The 18400-nt window shown below is 40.2% G+C and overlaps 1 protein-coding gene across 1 annotated transcript; it reads right to left on the bottom strand.

Annotated features, from left to right (window-relative positions):
* Nucleotides 1-9194: 9194 nt before the first annotated feature.
* Nucleotides 9195-15422, bottom strand: LOC133922087 (GSH-induced LITAF domain protein-like). The gene is made up of 3 exons (XM_062367252.1): nucleotides 15101-15422; nucleotides 10076-10202; nucleotides 9195-9988 (listed from the first exon to the last, which is right to left on the bottom strand). The coding sequence occupies exons 1-3, from the start codon at nucleotides 15343-15345 to the stop codon at nucleotides 9905-9907; spliced, it is 456 nt and encodes a 151-aa protein (XP_062223236.1). The 5' UTR covers nucleotides 15346-15422; the 3' UTR covers nucleotides 9195-9904.
* Nucleotides 15423-18400: the final 2978 nt, after the last annotated feature.

Below are 18400 nucleotides of genomic sequence, written 5' to 3'. Positions count from 1 at the left end.
GTGAACACCAGAGTCTCCGGTCCTGACAGGGCTATCAAAAAGACTAAGTCCGGAGACTTGCCGGACCCTCCGGCTTCTCCAGGTACCGGAGTATCCGGTGAACACCGGAGACTCCGGTCCTTTTATCAAAAAGAATAAATGTTAACTGAGACACCCCTGCCGGAGTCTCCCGAGTCTCCCTCGGAGACTCCGGTTAAAACAATTTCTCCTACCGGAGTATCCGGTGAACACCGGAGACTCCGGTCTTTTTAAATAAAAATAAAGGCCTAACTGATCGACCTCTGGCGGAGTCTCCCTCGAAGACTCCGGACTTAAAACTCACCAACTACCGGAGTATCCGGTGAACACCGAAGACTCCGGTCTTTTTCTACAAAAATAAAGCGGAACCGAGCACCCTTTGCCGGAGTCTATCTCAGAGACTCCGGACTAAATACTAAGTACCGGAGTATCCAGTGAACACCGGAGACTCCGGACTCACTGAACTTTGCAATACAAACTCGGTGTTCGTGGTTGAGTGTGTCTCTCAACTTATTGATTCTAAAGGATATCTTGAGCATTGAGACACTAATCAAGCAATCAAATGCAACCCTCTTAATACAGCGGCTATCCTAGACTCAATTTCAAAAATAAAAGAATTTAAATCCTGTTGAGTACTCCTAGTTGCTTCTCCTTTCTTTTCGAAGGGCGTCAAACATCATATGTCTTCTCAATTTAGACTTAGACCTGTTCATGACTTAGATAAACATATTAGATCCTTAATCGTTTTGTCGTCAATAAGCCAAAAGCCACTTAGGGGGCCTAGATGCACTTTCAACCTTCCTTCTCAAGTATGAGGCATGAAAGCTCTCCTGCAACACTGACCAGAACTAGGGGTTCACCCCCATCATCCCTCTGAGGAGAAAACCACTCACTAATTGGAAAAAGCCTCAACCTTTTGACCTTGGGTGATTTGAGAGTGGTCAAATCACGCAATCTGACCTTAGCCTATTTCTGTGGCTGTTATTCTGGCTGTTCCACCTGAGCCTGCTCCTCCTCCTCTGACTCAAACTCCTGATGAGCCCTGACTGGCCAGAAGTCGTTGTTCCCAATCCTGCAGCAGAGCGACTGTTGGTGAACCAATGAGGTGGAGTACTATCAACTGTGATAGGTGCATCTGTCGCTGCCTGAGCTCAATCCCATTCCTTTTGCTCCTTTGTTTTCTTCTTTTTAGGAGTTTCGACTCCCTTGCCCTTATCACGTCACTCACAACCCATCTAGAGCAAAGCCAAAGATTGATGTTGGGATAGATTTAGCACGAAAAAGGAACAAAAGAGCTTAGGATTTGAATAAATTTGACATTAATTTTTACCGAAATCGAATCCTAAAGCATGGAATTGACACAATTTGATGAACATGCTTCAGATTAAGAGAGAATGCCACAAGAATTGATCAAATTGCACAAACTTGAACTAAAATTGAAGGAACTTTGTCTGAATTGAAGATTTTGATCAGATTTGAGCTCACCACCACGAGGAGATGAAGTGAGGTGGCAATGATGGTAGCCGACGGTGCATAAAGAATGGCACAACGGCCAGAGAAGATAGCGGCGGTAGCAAAACTAGTGGAAACCTAGCAGTAGAGCATGAGGTTGTGGTGACATGGAGCTACAAGGCGAGAGGAGGAAGCGGCGATGGCAGGTCGTGGGGCTCGGCGTTGGCGCCCGGTAGAGATGGTCGCGAGAGCGAGGTGGCGACGTCAAGAGAAAGATGAGACAACGACCCAGATCCAGATATGACAAGTGGGTCCATCACATTTTTCGAATGTCGGATGATCCGCTGTTGACAAGGAATGAATGCTGGACTAAATTTAGGAGGTTAAGAAATGAACATGATTTGAAGATATAAACACCGGATGGTCCAGTGAAGAAAACTGAGTTAACCACGTCGGATAATCCGGTGATGAGGAAAAATAATACACTAAATGATTACACAAAGTCAAGAAGATGGCTAAAAGAACACAGCATGATAGATGTTCTGGTGCGGATAAGATTGAATACACTGGATGTTTCGGTGTATAGAAATTTTTTTTCCTGAACTAAAATCTCTCACTGCGTCCAAACTTCAAATAAAACACTTTACAAAAATACATGTTTGGACTAAATTCGAGTGAAAAACTTACCCTCTCAAACACTCATTTGAAAGTATTTGCCAAAAAGGCTATTGTATACATAAGTTCGCAATAGGCAATAAGAACCAATCAAGAAGGGGAGGGGAAAACTCAAGGAAATGTATGAGTCATGTTGACTATGAACTTAAATATTGAAGCTCTAAATTCGCTAGGACATAACTCAATTGGCGTTAAGCACAAATATTGATTTAAGAACACTTGTAGAGTTGTAGGTTCACATTGAGAGCGAACAACTTTCTCAAAGAATGATATTCTTATTTGTGATCTTACTACCGTAAATGCACAATGCAAAACAAATGCATAAAAAGTAGACATGAGTGCAAGCTATATGACAAGTGAATGCATAACATAAAACAAATTTATCTTGTCGTATTACTTTCCTTCTCAAGCTTATCCACAGTGAACCCAACTACATGCCTTGAGTGAAATGAGGGGGCCACCAACTCAAGCAAAACACATGTTCACCACTATCTTAAGAAGGTTAGACAAGCACCTAGCATATATACATATGAAATGCATCTATATGACAAGGCATCACATGACGTTTGAAGTATCTATAACATTGAGCTCACTACGCAACCTACAAAATGTAGCTTCATCTAGAGGTTTTTTTAAAGATATCCGCTAATTGATCTTCCGTCCTTACCCCTCTAAAAGAGATATCATTCTTAGCCACATAATCTCTAAGGAAGTGATGGTAAATATCAATGTGCTTTGTACGAAAGTGTTGAACATGATTGTTTGCAAGTTTTACGGCACTCTCGTTATCACAAAGGAGTGGAATCTTCTCTATACGAACATCGAAGTCCAACAAGATTTGGTTCATAGAGAGGATTTAAGCACAACATGCTCCAGCGACTATGTATTCCGCCTCCGCAGTGGACAAAGCCACGGAGTTTTGCTTCTTTGAACACCATGAAACTAGAGAATGCCCTAGCAAAGGGCACCCACCCGATGTACTTTTACAATCCACACGACATCTGGCAAAGTCTGAATCCGAGTATCCCAAGATTAAGAAACTAGTGCATTTAGGATACCACAAGCCTATGCTAGGTGTATGCTTTAGATATCTAAGGATCCTCTTAATCGTGCTAAGATGAGATTCCTTAGTATTAGATTGAAAACGAGCGCACATGCATACACTAAATATAATATCGGGCCTAAATACGGTAAGATAAAGAAGTGACCCAATCATAGAATGATAAAGATTTTAGTCAACCGGTTTACCCTTTTCATCCATGTAGAGATGTCAATTTGTAGGCATGATAGTCTTTATTGGCTTGCAATCATCCATCATAAACTTCTTAACGACGTCCTTCGTGTACTTTTCTTGATAGATGAATATCACTTTATTCAATTTCTTGATTTGAAACCCAAGGAAGTAGTTGAGCTTGCCAATCATAGACATCTCGAATTCCCTAAATATTAGATCACCAAATTCTTTGCAAAACTCATAGTTAGTTGAACCAAATATTATATCGTCAACATAAAATTGATATAAGAAAACGTCATTATCGATGATCTTTGTGAACAATGTAGTGTCCACTCTCCCGATCTTGAATCCTTGGTTGATGAGGAAGTCATGTAGACGTTCATACCAAGCTCTTAGGGTGTGCTTGAGTCCATAAAGTGTCTTGTGCGATATATAAACATGGTTAGGATATCTAGGATCCTCGAATCCGAGAGGTTGTTCAATATAGACAAGTTCATTAATAAAGCCATTTAAGAATGCACTCTTCACATCCATTTGATAAAGTTTAATGTCATGATGTGAGGCAAATACAAGTAGGATATGGATGGCTTCAAGGCTTGCCACGGGAGCAAATGTTTTTTCAAAATCCAAACCTTCAACTTGAGAAAATCCTTGTGCCACAAGTCTTGTCTTGTTGTGTACCACCACACCATGTTCATCTTGCTTATTTAAGAAGATCCACTTAGTTCCAATCATGTTCTTATCTTGAAGCCTCTCTTCTAGAACCCAAACTTCATTGCGAGTGAAGTTGTTGAGTTCCTCTTCCATTGCAATCATCCAATCTGGATCCTCATGAGCTTCATCTACGTGTGTGGGTTCCAAACAAGAGATAAACTAGTAATGTTCACAAAATGAAGCATATTTGTGAGAGTGTGTTTTTACTCTCTTAGATGGACTCTCGATGATCAAGTCAATTGGATGATCCTTGGAAATGTGTGTTTGCTTCACTTGTAGTACTTAAGATGTATCTTGAAGTAATCTAACATCTTGAGCTTGGACTTGAGTTTCAAGTAATCCAACATCTTGAGCTTGGGCTTGAGTTTCCTCTTCAGAGATATGCATATCTTGTGATAGAATTGGTTGATCGTTCTTCTCATCATCTTGATCATCTTGAGGCGCCATGAGTGGAGTGGAAGTAGAAGGTACATTTCATCCACCTTTGGCTTGATATCCTCAATTGTCATCTTCTTCATCACATCTCTCAAGGGTTCATCACCGACATCATCATAAGAGATACCTTCTCCTTAGGAGCTATTAGATTCATCAAACTCCACATCACAAGTTTCCTCAATAAAACCGATGACACTATTGAATACTCAATATGCTTTGAAGTTTGATGCATAACTAACAAGAAAGTCAATATCACAACAATGCTCAAACTTCCATATGCAATCTCTTTTTTTTTAAATGAAGCACTTACACCCGAACACCCGGAAGTATGAGATATTAGGTTTTCTCTCAATTAAAAGCTCGTATAGCGCCTTCTTCAAGAGTCAGTTAAGGTACACTCAGTTGGATGCATGACACGTCGTGTTGATTGCTTCCGTCCAAAACTTTTCTGACGTACCATACTCATCCAACATTTCTTTCCACTGCGTCATTTTGTTGAATAGTGTAGGTTAATGAAAACCCATGTTTGATGTCTCTATCATCACAATATTCTTCAACTTGAGTGTTCTTAAACTCTGTCCCGTTGTCACTCTGAATCTTCACAATTGTGGCCTCAAAATCATTTTGAGCCATCTTCGCGAACTTCTTGAAGATACCAACGATCTTGCTCTTGTCGTCTAAAAAGAACGTCCATGTGTATCTTGTATCATCATCAACAATGGTAAAGTAATAGAAATTACCACCAAGACTTTTGTAGGTAGTTGGTCCAAAGATGTCCATGTGTAGAAGCTCCAAGAGTCTTGATATTGGCATCATAGAATTGTATAGATAAGAGCTTGCAACTTACTTCCCCGCTTGCAAAGCACTACACAACTTGTCTTTCTCAAATATTCTTCATTCTTAAACACCTTCTTGAGTTGGCTCATATCAATGTGTGCAAGTCAACAATACCAAAGCCAACACATTAAAGTCTTGGTGAAGAGGCATGTTGACAAGCTAGCTTTATTAGAGAAAAAATCCACAAGATACATATGTCTATGTCTAAAACCTTTAAATATTAAATCATTGTGCTTCTTGCTAGTTATGACAACATCAACATCACTAAATAAGCATGTGAAGCCTAGATCACATTGTTGAGCTACGGAAAGAAAATTAAAACTAAGAGACTTTACTAAGAGCACATTAGAGATAGAAAGATCATTGGAGATTGCAATTTTACCCAAACCTACTACATTGGCCTTTGAGTTATCACCAAAGGTGACTTTATCATGATCACCCACTTTATCTTTTAGTGAGGTGAACATATTTACATTACCAGTCATATATTGTGTGCATCTCGTATCAAGCACCTAATACTTGCCATCGGCTTTATAGTTCAACTACACATAAGAGATCAAGATTCTTGTTTAGGTACCCAAATAAGTTTGATACCCTTGACATGAGACACAAGAGTTTTATGTATTCAAAGTTGCCTAGGAAGCTTGCCCTTAACTTAAGTGCCAATAAACTTTGCCATAACTTTACCACTATTAAGTTTATGCAACAAGAAATTATTTCATTGAAAATGCACTTGTAGTTACGAGGCAAAGTAGGGAGGGGTTGAGTAATAATTTGACCCTCCCTTGTGTGGTGGCCAGTGACCTCACAATGTTAACAATATGAACCAACTTCTTGATGAAGCAATCCTTAATTTTTGATAACTTGGTAATATTTTCTACCGGGTTAGGGAAGCACCAAAGGCCTCTCTTATTGAAGTACATCACATTCTTCATGAGGATTCCTTTGTTCTTGTATTCCCCCTTGGTCAACTAGACCACACGTGAATTGAGACTTGCAATCTCATCTTTGAGCTCTTGCTCCCTTTCATGGTTAGTCTTAGAAGATGCAATAATATCACATGAAGAAGAGCATGGTACATCATGAAGATATTCACAAGAAATGGATGCATTGACCTTAACAATATCAATGTTAGCTAACTCATTAGTGCTAGGATCAATGACATCATAAGCAAACTCAAGATCTTGGTATTTGCACTTCAAATCTACATGCTCAAGTTTAAGCTTCTTTTTACTTTCTTTAAGTGACTTGCTAGATGCAACTACTTCATCATGTTTTTTTTTATCAAATCATTATATTTAGCAAGTAACTCATCATGGCTAAAACTAAGCTTAGCATGTACATTTTCTAAGGACTTGAGTTTAGCTATCTGCTTCTTGATGATAATAGCGTAGTCATTCATGAGTTTGGATAGATCGTTAGGTAAAGACCATCATCATCACAACTTGAGTTTAGCTTTTTACTTCTTGATAATAATAGCATAGTCATTCATGAGTTTGGATAGATCGTTAGGTAAAGACCATCATCATCACTACTACTATCATCTTCCTTGCTACTCACCTTGTTGTAACATTTTGCCATGAGGCACATAGGTGGTGGAGGAAATAGTGGATGATCATTGGTGATGGCGAGGCCTACGAATTTCTTGTCTTCATCATCACTTGAATCATCACTTGAGCTCTCATCAGAGACCCATTCACCAACAATTTAGGCTTTGCGGCATCTATCCTTCTTGTTTAAGAGCATCTCCTTTTTCTTCATGTCTTGACTGTTTTTTTTGTACTTATCATCATCATCACTTGATTTATTTGAAATGTTCTTATTCTTTTTTTTTTAATCAGGATGAAGACAATCATATGACATGTGATCATAGTCACCACAATTGTAGCACTTCTTCTTGGCTCCGCCACCAGACTTGTCAAATTTCTTTGAACAAAACTTGTTCTTCTTGGAATCATAGTTATAGCCCTTCTTGCCCAACTTGGATATCATTTTTGTGGTTCTTCTTATGAGGAGGACAAGCTTGGTATCAGAGTCATCATCATCATCTTCATCATTATCTTTATCACTTTCACTTGATGATGGAAACTTTATCTTTTTCTTGTTTTCTCAACTATCTTGATCTTGAGAGTAAGATTCTTTTTGGAGGAAGATTCGTCACCTTAATCTCCAAACAAGAACATCTTATGAGTACGAATCTTTCCCACAGCATTGATGACGTTCATCTCATTAATGTCTCTCTCATGAAGTAAAGAAATGACAATGTTGAATTGTGGCTTGGGAAGCACCATCAAGATCCGACAAATTATATCCCTTTAAGACAATTGAGTAAGCTCAAATTAGTTAATTTTCTTAACAAGCATGCTTATACAAGAATATATATCATTGCATAATTCATTGAGAAATATCTTAAATTGATTAAGATTGTTTATTAACACATGATATCTTTCCTCCCAAATTTTCTTTGAGCCATCATGAATTTCACATAGACCAGTCCAAATATCATGTGCTAACTCATTGCTTCTTACTCTAGAGAAAAACTTCTTCACTAATTCCCTCAAAGAGAGTATTTCTAGCTTTAGCATTCCATCCAAATTCTTGTTTAGTAAAAGGTTTTTCAAACCCAATAGAAGTGGCTAGCCAAATTTCGGGGGAAATAGTTTCAAGATAGCTCGCCATATGAACTTTCCAATAAGCAAAGTTATTTTTCTTGAACTTTGGCACGCTATTGCCAATCCCGAGGGCCATTGCTTTAGGATGTTAAGTCTAACAAGAGCACGAAGCTCTGATACCAATTAAAAAGATCGAATAGTCTAAGAGGAGGGTGAATTGGACTATAGTTAAACTATTTCAAACTAAATCTAGAACAAATAGACAAACTAGACCTAGAAGAAATGTAAAGCAACATCAACGATCAAATTAGATAGAATTCTAAGTAAGAAAACATGCAAGCTACAACAAGAAGTGAATTGCGAAAATTTAGCTTACAAGAAAGTAAATGTTCAAAGTAAATATGAGGAAGTAAAGAGATAGGCAAGAAGACACCAATTTTTTTTCTTAAGGCATCGAGGAGTTGGCACTCCTCCAGACTTCGTTGGAGCATCTACTAAGGATATTGCTCCCCTTTGAGTCACAAAAACTCAAGTGCTCTCTAGTGATAGTCACTTCTTTATCTCTAAATTGGTGGGTTTTAAACCAAGCATGGCTTCTTCTTGGGGCTCCCATAAGATCTCCAAGAGCTCTCGGACACCTCGAATCACTAATACCGGCTAAATGTTGCCAACCAACAAGAGTAACAAGCAAATAGCTTCACTTGACCCAAATCAAGCCTAGACTACAACTCGATGCACACTTGCTACTCTCATTGCACTAATGATATCCTTAATATTTAATTAAGAACTTTGCAAATCACTCTAGTTCACTCACTTGCCTCTTGATCACGCACTAAGTGTTTCAGCTCATCTGAATGGCAAAGGCACTAATGAAGAAAAAATGAGAGGGTATATATAGGCTAGAGATCCAAAATTAGCCATTGTCTAAACACACGTGAACACCGGATGATCCAGCGCCCACAGGCTTTAAGCATCGAACTATCCGATGTGAATCGTTCATCCAAACTAGCCGTTACAAACACACAATGCTCCAACGAAGCCTCCAGACCATCCCGTGTGTATATGTCCATCTTTCAGTGAACTGAAAGAAATCGTCTAGACTTTACTCCGACGAAGTATCCGATGTATACGCTGAACTATCTGACATGTACAAGCTTGAAGTCCATCTTCTGAAAGAAAGAAAAAAACTCTGACGTAGACAACTTCACACCATCGGATCATCCAACGTGTACAAGAGCGCCGAGATAAAAGTTTCAATGTGTATAAACTACTCAGCGTCGAACCACCCATCGTGTAAAGTTTTTTTCGAACTTGCTCAATTCAAACTTCTCTAAATCCTATCTTCGCTTCAACTCATCTATGATCTTCTCTGAACTACCTAGTGTAAAAATTCCACAAATATACATCCAACCAAGTATAGACTTAACTAGTTTAAACTACTACTCTTAATCACTCTTTACAGTACGATTAAAGAAAAAAAGCATATACTATTTTCAATATCCTTCATTTTCTTATAACACTCAGACCATATACTATTTTAAATATACTTTATCTTCTTATGACACTTAGAACTAGAAGCCTCGTTCACATCTTCTTTTGATCGTTCATTCAATTAATTAAAGGATCAAGATCGTCCAACACTATTACAAACTAATTTTTTTAGTTACCCTTTAAAGCAAACATATTAATTACAATGATATAGTTACTAGTAATCATCGAAACATTTACCTTTAGCTATGGACCAAAATGCTACAGCAACACATTAAGTCTGATCCTAAAGAAACAGACAGCAGGGAGAAGAAATTGCAGATGAGGTACAGGATGTACAACTTGCAACAGGCTAGTGACATTTCTTATGTGCATATCACACAAGAACAACGCGTTCTTTCAGTTGAAGGAAACGGTATGACATCAAGTGGTGCACACGCTATGCAGGAAGGGCGAAGCTCGGCTCGGACCAGCGGGTTGGATCCACAACGAGGCACGGGTCGGACTTCTTGAACTCAGCCACCTGCAGAGTGCCGCAGAAGAGGGATCAAAACCTGGAAGCGAAGCGGTCAAGACAAGATAGAGCTTAATGTGTGGGGACAAGCCGAACCTTTTCCCCGCAGCTGGGGCAGTAATGGTATTTGTGCCAGAGGCAGTCCATTGACGGGCACAGGAAGCAGACCCCCATCATGAAGGGCATCATGCAAGCCACAACGGATGCAAGACTTGGCTTCGACCTGTTCCAAGGAACAATAGGAATGAATAAGTGATTTTGTTTTAGCTATAAAGTTTCACCTAATGATTCGGTGCGGAACATATATGTCCTGCTGTCCCAGATAAGTGGCATATAAAATCAAAATACCTATTGCCAAAACTACTCGCAACAAAAGATAATGCATGAAGACAGTGTGTCAAATCCATTCCAATGTCAGGGCAAACTGGAAAAGAAGATTTCTGCAAGAAATGTGGTATTTTAGCCAAATCTTTCATTCACAACAGAATGCCTCTTTCACCTACTCTAACAAATCTTGCATTAACAACTTAATGTGCCACATAAAACAAGAAATATAAAGCAGAATACACAAACTCAATTGACCACTGCAGCACTGCTACATGATTGATGGTTCGGAAAAACAATTTATGACTAACTACCGCAATATATGACTAACGACCTAGCTCCATTAACAGATCCCCATGAATCACAAAAAGAAAAAACATCAACGGTAAAAAAACACGAATGCCCACGACTATTCAAGTAGAAGTAATCAACACAAGGTAATGTAAATAAAAATAGCAGATGTTACTCAGATGGTGTTTTGATCTTTTCAAAAGAGAAAATGCTTAATTGAAGTATAGTTTGCTAATTACCATAGATCCTGATAACAAACAGTATCACAATTTACTATTAGCATTCCCAAGCAGGTGTCCCAGAGTTGAGGCTGCCAGCAAACATTAGTAAACTAGTCCTAGAAAACAGTGCTCAGTTCAAGTGTATTGCCAGTTACCACATAACTGCTAGAATAATTTCTTTTCAACATACTGGCACCTCGCGTTCCCAAAAACATACCCAAGTTGCAATAAATAACAAAGACCAACTTGAGTCACCATACAGATCTTGAGGCTAATGCTACTCCAAGGTAGTGGCGGAGCTTGGATGGAAATGCTGAGGTGGCCAATCAATTGCTAAAGTTTGAGACAAGGAGCTAATTTAGTACTTAGCATTAAGTGGTAAAAATAAGTGTTTAATTAAGAAATTCTCCAAAGAAGGAGGGGCCATGACCCATTCTGGTCCTTGAAAAGCTTACCCCCTGCTCCAGGGGATCATAGGGCTTCATCAGAAGAGCTCAAAACAAAACTATTTGCAAGCTCAAGTGCTCAACACTGAACTCATGTTCAGCTTGAGCAAGCTCAAATAGTCTCGAGGTCAGCTTGGACAGGCTCGACAAGTTCAAAATCAGAAAATACAGAAATAAAATTAGAGCTCGAGTGACTATGAGATCAGCAAGCTCGATGGCTACCACAATGTAGAAGGCAGAAGCTACAAGATCAAAGCTACAGCTCGAGTCAAACTCTAATTTGGGTATACCCAACCCTGTTGTAGGCTTGTAGCAAAGATTGGAAGCTGAGTTGCGCTCAGATTTGGGTTTGAACTCAAAATCAATCTCAAGTTGAACCAGATCGAGCTATTATGACAGCCTACTAATATCACGAATAAACACTAGGATGGTGACAACTATGGGCAGCTCATACTTACCCACGTGATTAATACAATAGTTTTGAACAGTGTAGTCAAAAGTGCACAAGGCGTGCACCTAGGAGCAAAAAGCGGGGACAGCGCAGCAATAGCGCCTCAAGCTGCACCAGGAGCAGAGCCATCACTAAGGCACGCGCCTTTGGCGCTTAAGTGCAAGGAGGCTGGCCATCACGCGGGCTAGGAAGGCCGCTGTTCTCTCTGGAAGCCACTGGATTGAGCTGCCCTCCCTCAAAATCAGACCGGCAGAGAGTGGCACTGCCAGATACGGTGACAATCGACTTGAGGTGCACTTGAGGTGTGAAGTCCTTAAATCGCTACATAGTACAAAATCTCTCTTAAATTTCATCTCACTCTTAAGATAACAAGCCATCAATTTCTCGTCTTTCATTCACTCAAACTACCAATAAAGATCGGCATAGTTTTATGTCAATTTTTTTTAATCAAACTACAGATTTATCGCAGTCTCATCATTATTTTTCACTTGAATCACTAGATATCATCAGAATGTCATCTCTTTCTAGCAATATAAAGACAAATAAATCTTTGATACGTTATATGATCCACACCAGTTGCTCACAAGAGTAAATCAAAGTCTCATTTTTTCCACAATAGTAAATTTAAAAGCTAACACATAACCATGTCCATAGAGGCCACAAACCATCGAGCAAAGCAAAATAGGGCCCACTTGATCATAGCAAGAGGACCTGAGGGGTGAGAAGAAGTAGATGGTCGAGTGCCGCAGAACCTTGTAGCATAGGAGATTAGTAAAGGAACTACCAAGTACCAAGTTACAGACTATCCATATAGATACAGGTTAAGTTTAAGTGTAGAGACTATACTGGACAATACTCTAAAAACAGTGGTGTCATGTACTGGATAAGCTTAGGGAGATATCATGTGTGCGAAATGGATTTTTGTCACTATCTATAGTGGTGAGGGGCACAGGCGTTCTCATTCGTAGGTTTGTACGGTTCAACATAGAAAAGTATAACTTTCTGCCTTCAGGCTTCAGCACAAGCTCTGATCTGCTGATATGATTTGGTTATGATTCACACATAGTGGACCACCTGTCCTGCTGCAATCGGGGAACCCTTAGGCCTCTCCAATGCAAGCACCTATGAACTAAGGAAAGAGAATGTTGACACATCAGCATGCATGGACATAAAAATTAACTCCTCCAATGCAAGCACCCTCATGAAGGTGCTTAGATAGTTTCAAGCACTTATCTAAGCACTCATGCTCTCCAATCCAAATAATCTAAATCTAAAAAATAAGTGGTGAGAACTGATTGAATGATGTGGCTGTAAGAAAAATTCTATATATTGGTCATTGGAGTTTTCAGCTTGGAAATTATGTGAGTATAGCAAACTGATGAAACAACCATTTGGGTAAGAATTCATAGCTAATTGGTAGCAGAACATGCTAAGGAGAATCGGAAATATATGAACAAAAATGGCTACATAGCACAAAATCTCGTCGTGAACTAGTACAATCAGTCATGCATGCAAGTAAGCTAACGTGCATATACATACACCATGCAATAGCAAGCGGTCAATAACCTTGATCAAGCAATCAAGGAAGCACCGATTTGAAAGGAAGGGCGGTTAGGCCATCTCTGGTGGGAGTGCTTCGAAGGTGCTTACCAAAAGAAAACCAGATTTTATCGCCACGTAGAATGAGTAGGGTGCTTATTTCGTAGCATCGGTGTTTCATCAAGCATCAAGGTGCTTGCACATATAACTACAATAAGTGCATCAAGCACCCGACTAAGCATCTACAGAAAGACGCTTTCATTGGAGAGAGGTGCTGTATATAGGTGCTTCATGGCGTGGCTATACTCAGGCACTCCTATAGGCACTTTTGCATTGGAGATGCCCTAACGTGGGGGAGCCCCAAACGAGCTTCACTTCCTTCCCAGGCAACGAAGCCATATAATAAGCACCTCCTTTGTCCTACATGGGGAAAAAAGAACGGTTTTTTTTTTTTTTTTTTGCCCAAGCACTTGCACTGGAGATGGCCTAAGAGATCATTGTGATGATCAAGGTGTCTTCTGATAAATGAAACAAGGCCCTCCTCCGTCACCCATTGAGCTACTACATCTTGATCCTTTCAAGGCTATTGCGATATGATGTCAATTGGAAGTCGAGAAGCCCTTTGGTGGAGCCCTTAGCCCTTTAGGAAGGTACTATTGTGGTTATTCCATTTGTGTGGTAAAGAGGTTACAAGTGATGTGCTAGTAAAAAGCCATTACAACCAATATGGTCCATAGTATCAAATTATCCTTTCGCTTGTCCATAAAGGGCAGAGACCAAACAATGATCCACTTTATCGTAGCAAGGGAACCTGAGGGGTGAGAGGAAGTAGATGGTCCAGGTGTTTGTCGCTATCCACAGTGGTAAGGGGTGCAGCGCACGCCTTCTCATTCATAGGTTTGCATGGTCTCCTTACTTTTAGCTTTCAGCAATGATCCAGTTGTGGGCTTGTGGCAGACACGTAGTGGGCGTGCTGCCCTGCTGGTGCGATTGGGGGTGTCCTTCACAGAGAGATAGTGATGGTAATCAATGTACTCCCCAATCCCCAGCCCCTACTGCGATACGATGTCAATAGGAAGCCAAGAAATTCCTTCTTCTCTATCTCGTAATTATAGTTAGCACCAATCTTATATTTCAAAGGAACAATTAGGGTTTGTTTGGCAGAGCTCTCAGAGCAGCTTCCCAGCTGGAATCAGGGGGAGCTTTGCCAAACAGCAACTTTCAGCTTTAAGCTCCCTGAGTGGAATCCGTATGAGTGATTCTTTGAAATGAACTAGAAGCTGGGGAGCTGAAAAAAACAGCTTTACCTGATTCACTTCCTGCACAAAATCACTTCCTCCATATAGTTCATTCTAGAGAATCACTTTCAGCCACAGAATCACTTCCCCTAAAGAATCACTCTACACAGAGAATTTGAATCAGGAAAAACTCTACTAAACAGGCTCTTAATACCAATTGTCACAACAGTAAACTCAACAAAAGAAACGACTAACCAAACACCGTCTCTTTCCCCAACCAATCTAAGCATGCAAACCCATATCAATAATTAGATTTCCATATGATCAACATCTCATCTTGACCTATCGATCATTGAAGCATTTCCGCGTTCCAGTCTTCCAGTCAAATCAGTCCTAGGAAGAATAGGAACATCTATCTCACCAGGAAATTTAAGGATTTGCCCAGCCCATCGCATTCCTCCGTTCGATCGACCCATATATCAATAGAAGTTCATCTCTCTCCACTCGAATTTCGAATCTAAAATCCACAACGAACGAACCTTTTCCTACCCAAACCTACGCAATAACACACGACCATAGAGGGGGTAAGCGAAGCAGGGAGGAGCGCTCACCGGACGGAGGAGACGGCGGCGGCGCCACAGGCCTGGCAGTGGAAGGGCGCGGGCGTGTCGCGGAACATGGTCTGCTGCAGCGGCACCCCCTTGGGCGCGCCGGCGTAGATCGCGTTGGGCGGTGGCATCCCCGCCGCATAGGGGTTCGGCGGCGCGTGGTAATAGGGCCCCTGGACCTCGGCTGGATGGTACGGGACGCCGAGGGCGGGCTCGCCGGCGGCCGCCGCGGGGGTCTTGGACGCCATGGTCGCTGTCAGCCGCGTGAATTGGGGAATGGTTGGGTCGTCTGTCAGCCGCGTTCGAGGCTGAACGATATGATGACGGTTTGAGAAGTCTTCAACTCTTCTAGAAATCCTTTTGGATTCAAACTCTTCTAGAAAATCATTTCTACTAAGGTAAAAAAAGAACTAATATTTTCATGACTATATATTGCAAAACATTTGACAAGAAGAAAATGAAATAGCAATGTACATGATCTATTGGTTATGTTGTTTCTTTTATCTTCATTCATTCCTATATGGGCACTCGTTGTACTTTTTATAAGGAAAAATTGTAAAATCTCACTTGCATGATAAATGAGTTTTTATTTACTCACTCACAAGAACTTTCATTTCAACCTATCACCTGTAATATTTAAGTTTTTTCAGATACCCACTTAGAGTCATTTATCCCTTTGATCATGACACATGGGCATCATGTGGCCACTGATCACATCGTGTGGACTCCCTCGGCTCGTCAAGTGTGGCAGCTCGGCTCATTGTCTCTCCCTTTTGATGGCTCAGCTCTGTTAATTGGCTGCAGCCGATTCTTTCCTTTATAACAGATCGGTTTCCTCGCCATAGGTCGAGGGTTCGTCGGCTGGTGACAATCGCTACTCTAGCAGGCAGACGATTGTTGGTGGCAATCGTTGCCAAGGAAGGGCTCTACACAATGGAGCCTGATGGGACTGAGCGGGATGGTGAGCATATTTATATGTCATTGGTAATGGAGCAAACAAAGATTCACTCTCCTGGCAGTTCACAGGTAAGCCTCAGCTCGTCCGTAGGATTTTACAATTATGTAATTGTTGGGGGTAAAAGTCTCATAGTTGGGTGAATTAGTTATTTGATTTCGTTCTTTTGATTGATATTGGGCACGGTACAAAGAATTATTCATTTTTAGTTCGTCCTGTTCAATCTTGACCTACTGTGTTTCGAATGTTTTATTGAAAAACCTGGCAAAATGGATGATTCAAATTGACATGAGCTGCATCAAGGTTATGCTACTAACTAAAGCTCTTATTTCTGCTAGATTTCAGGGCTCGAGCCACGTTATTATTGTTTTGTTTGGATGCATAATTACTATTGTTATGATGGAATTCATTTTCACTGAATCCACTGATGGTCTGAATAGTTAGTCTGGTTGATGAAGTTGTTGCCTGCTTGGCCAAAAGGGAGATGAAAGTGTGTGGGGGTTTCTTTTTCTCCATTTTTAGTATCAACAGTAAATAAATTTGGTGAGAAATTAAGAAGGGCAAGCTGAATGTTGTCTTATACTGGATGCTCGAATTCTTGCAGGCACACCATACTTCCAACTAGTGAGAGATGCAGAGAACAGCAGTACGCTGGCATTGTGGTCATCACCTTCGGTGCTGTCAACTAATTTACTAGAAGCCAAGAGGTGGGGGAGGAAGAAGGAATATGCACAAGCTGGAGGACTTGGACTAGAAGAGCACGGCTGGGAGAGTGTATGACTAGTGTGTGCCATAGAATTGTTGGTCTTAATCCCTGCAATGTATTTGTAATACTATGTTGCCTATGTAACTGCAATAAACCTTTTGGTTGTACCAGAAATCATGTACATATTAATACAAGTGTTTGTTTCAAGATCCATGAACCTTTTGGTTGGCACATATTGTAAGTGTATTTAGGTACACAATAGCTTCACTAATTATGAACACAGTAGTTGGGACTGGCTGTTTTGCTGAAACTCTATTTCTTCACGATAAATGTATAGGATAACTGCATCTGCGCTTGTATTAGTCAGGAATGAATACAAATAGTTTGCCAGGTTGAATTGCTCTCCTATTCATTAATGTAATTTTCCAAGTATACATAATACATCCACCTGACATGTGACGCTTCTATTAGCCTCTGAAATCATGCAGCAATTGCAATTTACAAGCATGTTAGTTACAGGTAGAGAACATGTGCCATAACATGTTCTTTCTCCTATCAGAATTTCAGTGATGTGCACTATGCCAGATCTGGATGTCAGGTTTTTCAATAACACATTTGAAACACACACTACGTAAGAAACCATCAAAGAAGATAAATCATTAGTGACGGCTGTTCAGTATGCGTCATTAATGCACTATTAGTGACGGGTTAAATGACAACCCGTTACTAATGTGTGGTTCGGATTGAGACTCGGTCAAGACCCGTTACTAATGAGAGGTCATTAATAACGGCGAGAAAATAACCCGTCACTAGAGATAATAGTGTCGGATCACCTTAAAACCCGTCATTAGTGACGGGTAGAGAGAGCACACTCATTAGTGATGGGTGACCTCATAGCTGGACACTAATGATAGAGTCATTAGTAATGGGTAGAGATAGCACACTCCTTAGTGATAGGTTACCTAAAGATCCGTTACTAATGAGTCAGTCATTAGTGGCGGGTAGAGAGGGTACACCTATTAGTGATGGGTAATAAACACATTCGTTACTAATGACTGGTCAGATCCCGAGTCATAGCTGGTCATGTAAACATTCGTTACTAATGACTGGTCGGATCCCGAGTCATAGCTGGTCATGTAAAAAATTTATATTTTTTTATACTAACTCAGATGGGGAAAAACTTTATATGAAAATTGTAGTCCTCGACGAGGTCTACAACTTTGTAGTTGATCACTTTTTTATTTGAAACCATATAGATACACAAATAAATATATAAAGATTGTCGAAGAAACCACACACAAGACCACAAAATAAAGTGTTGGATCTAGCATAAAACTAGTAGGAATCATTGAAAAAGATACATATATGGTCATATAGTTGAAAATTGCAAATTTAAAGATTGTTATCGTTAGTTTGGTAACTCGGATTGATAAAATATCTGTGCAGCACTAACTTTCAGATGTAGCACTGTGTCTCCAAAATTTTCAGGCAAATCAGAGAAGGTCAATTTTCGACGAAAAACTTTGAATGTTCGGTCAAAGGTCTTTTGAGCCTTTTTTGGGGTCAGGAAAGGTATAGATCTGAAGACCTATATTTTTTCAGATGCACCTCCTCTTAGCTTCGAAAGTAGAAGTAAAATATC

Source organism: Phragmites australis, chromosome 6 (assembly GCF_958298935.1).
Source record: "Phragmites australis chromosome 6, lpPhrAust1.1, whole genome shotgun sequence".
Taxonomy (NCBI): domain Eukaryota; kingdom Viridiplantae; phylum Streptophyta; class Magnoliopsida; order Poales; family Poaceae; genus Phragmites; species Phragmites australis.
The sequence above is the reverse complement of the archived record's forward strand: the minus strand, read 5'-3'. Positions and strand labels throughout refer to the sequence as shown.

Bases quoted from the DNA above. Each gene is read 5' to 3' on its own strand.
- LOC133922087 (XM_062367252.1), bottom strand. From the start codon at position 15,345: ATGGCGTCCAAGACCCCCGCGGCGGCCGCCGGCGAGCCCGCCCTCGGC. The intron at 10,203-15,100 runs GTGAGCGCTCCT...TCCTTGGAACAG, and splicing joins GCCGCCGTCTCCTCCGTCCG to GTCGAAGCCAAGTCTTGCAT. The intron at 9,989-10,075 runs GTTCGGCTTGTC...GGCACTCTGCAG, and splicing joins GCCCCAGCTGCGGGGAAAAG to GTGGCTGAGTTCAAGAAGTC.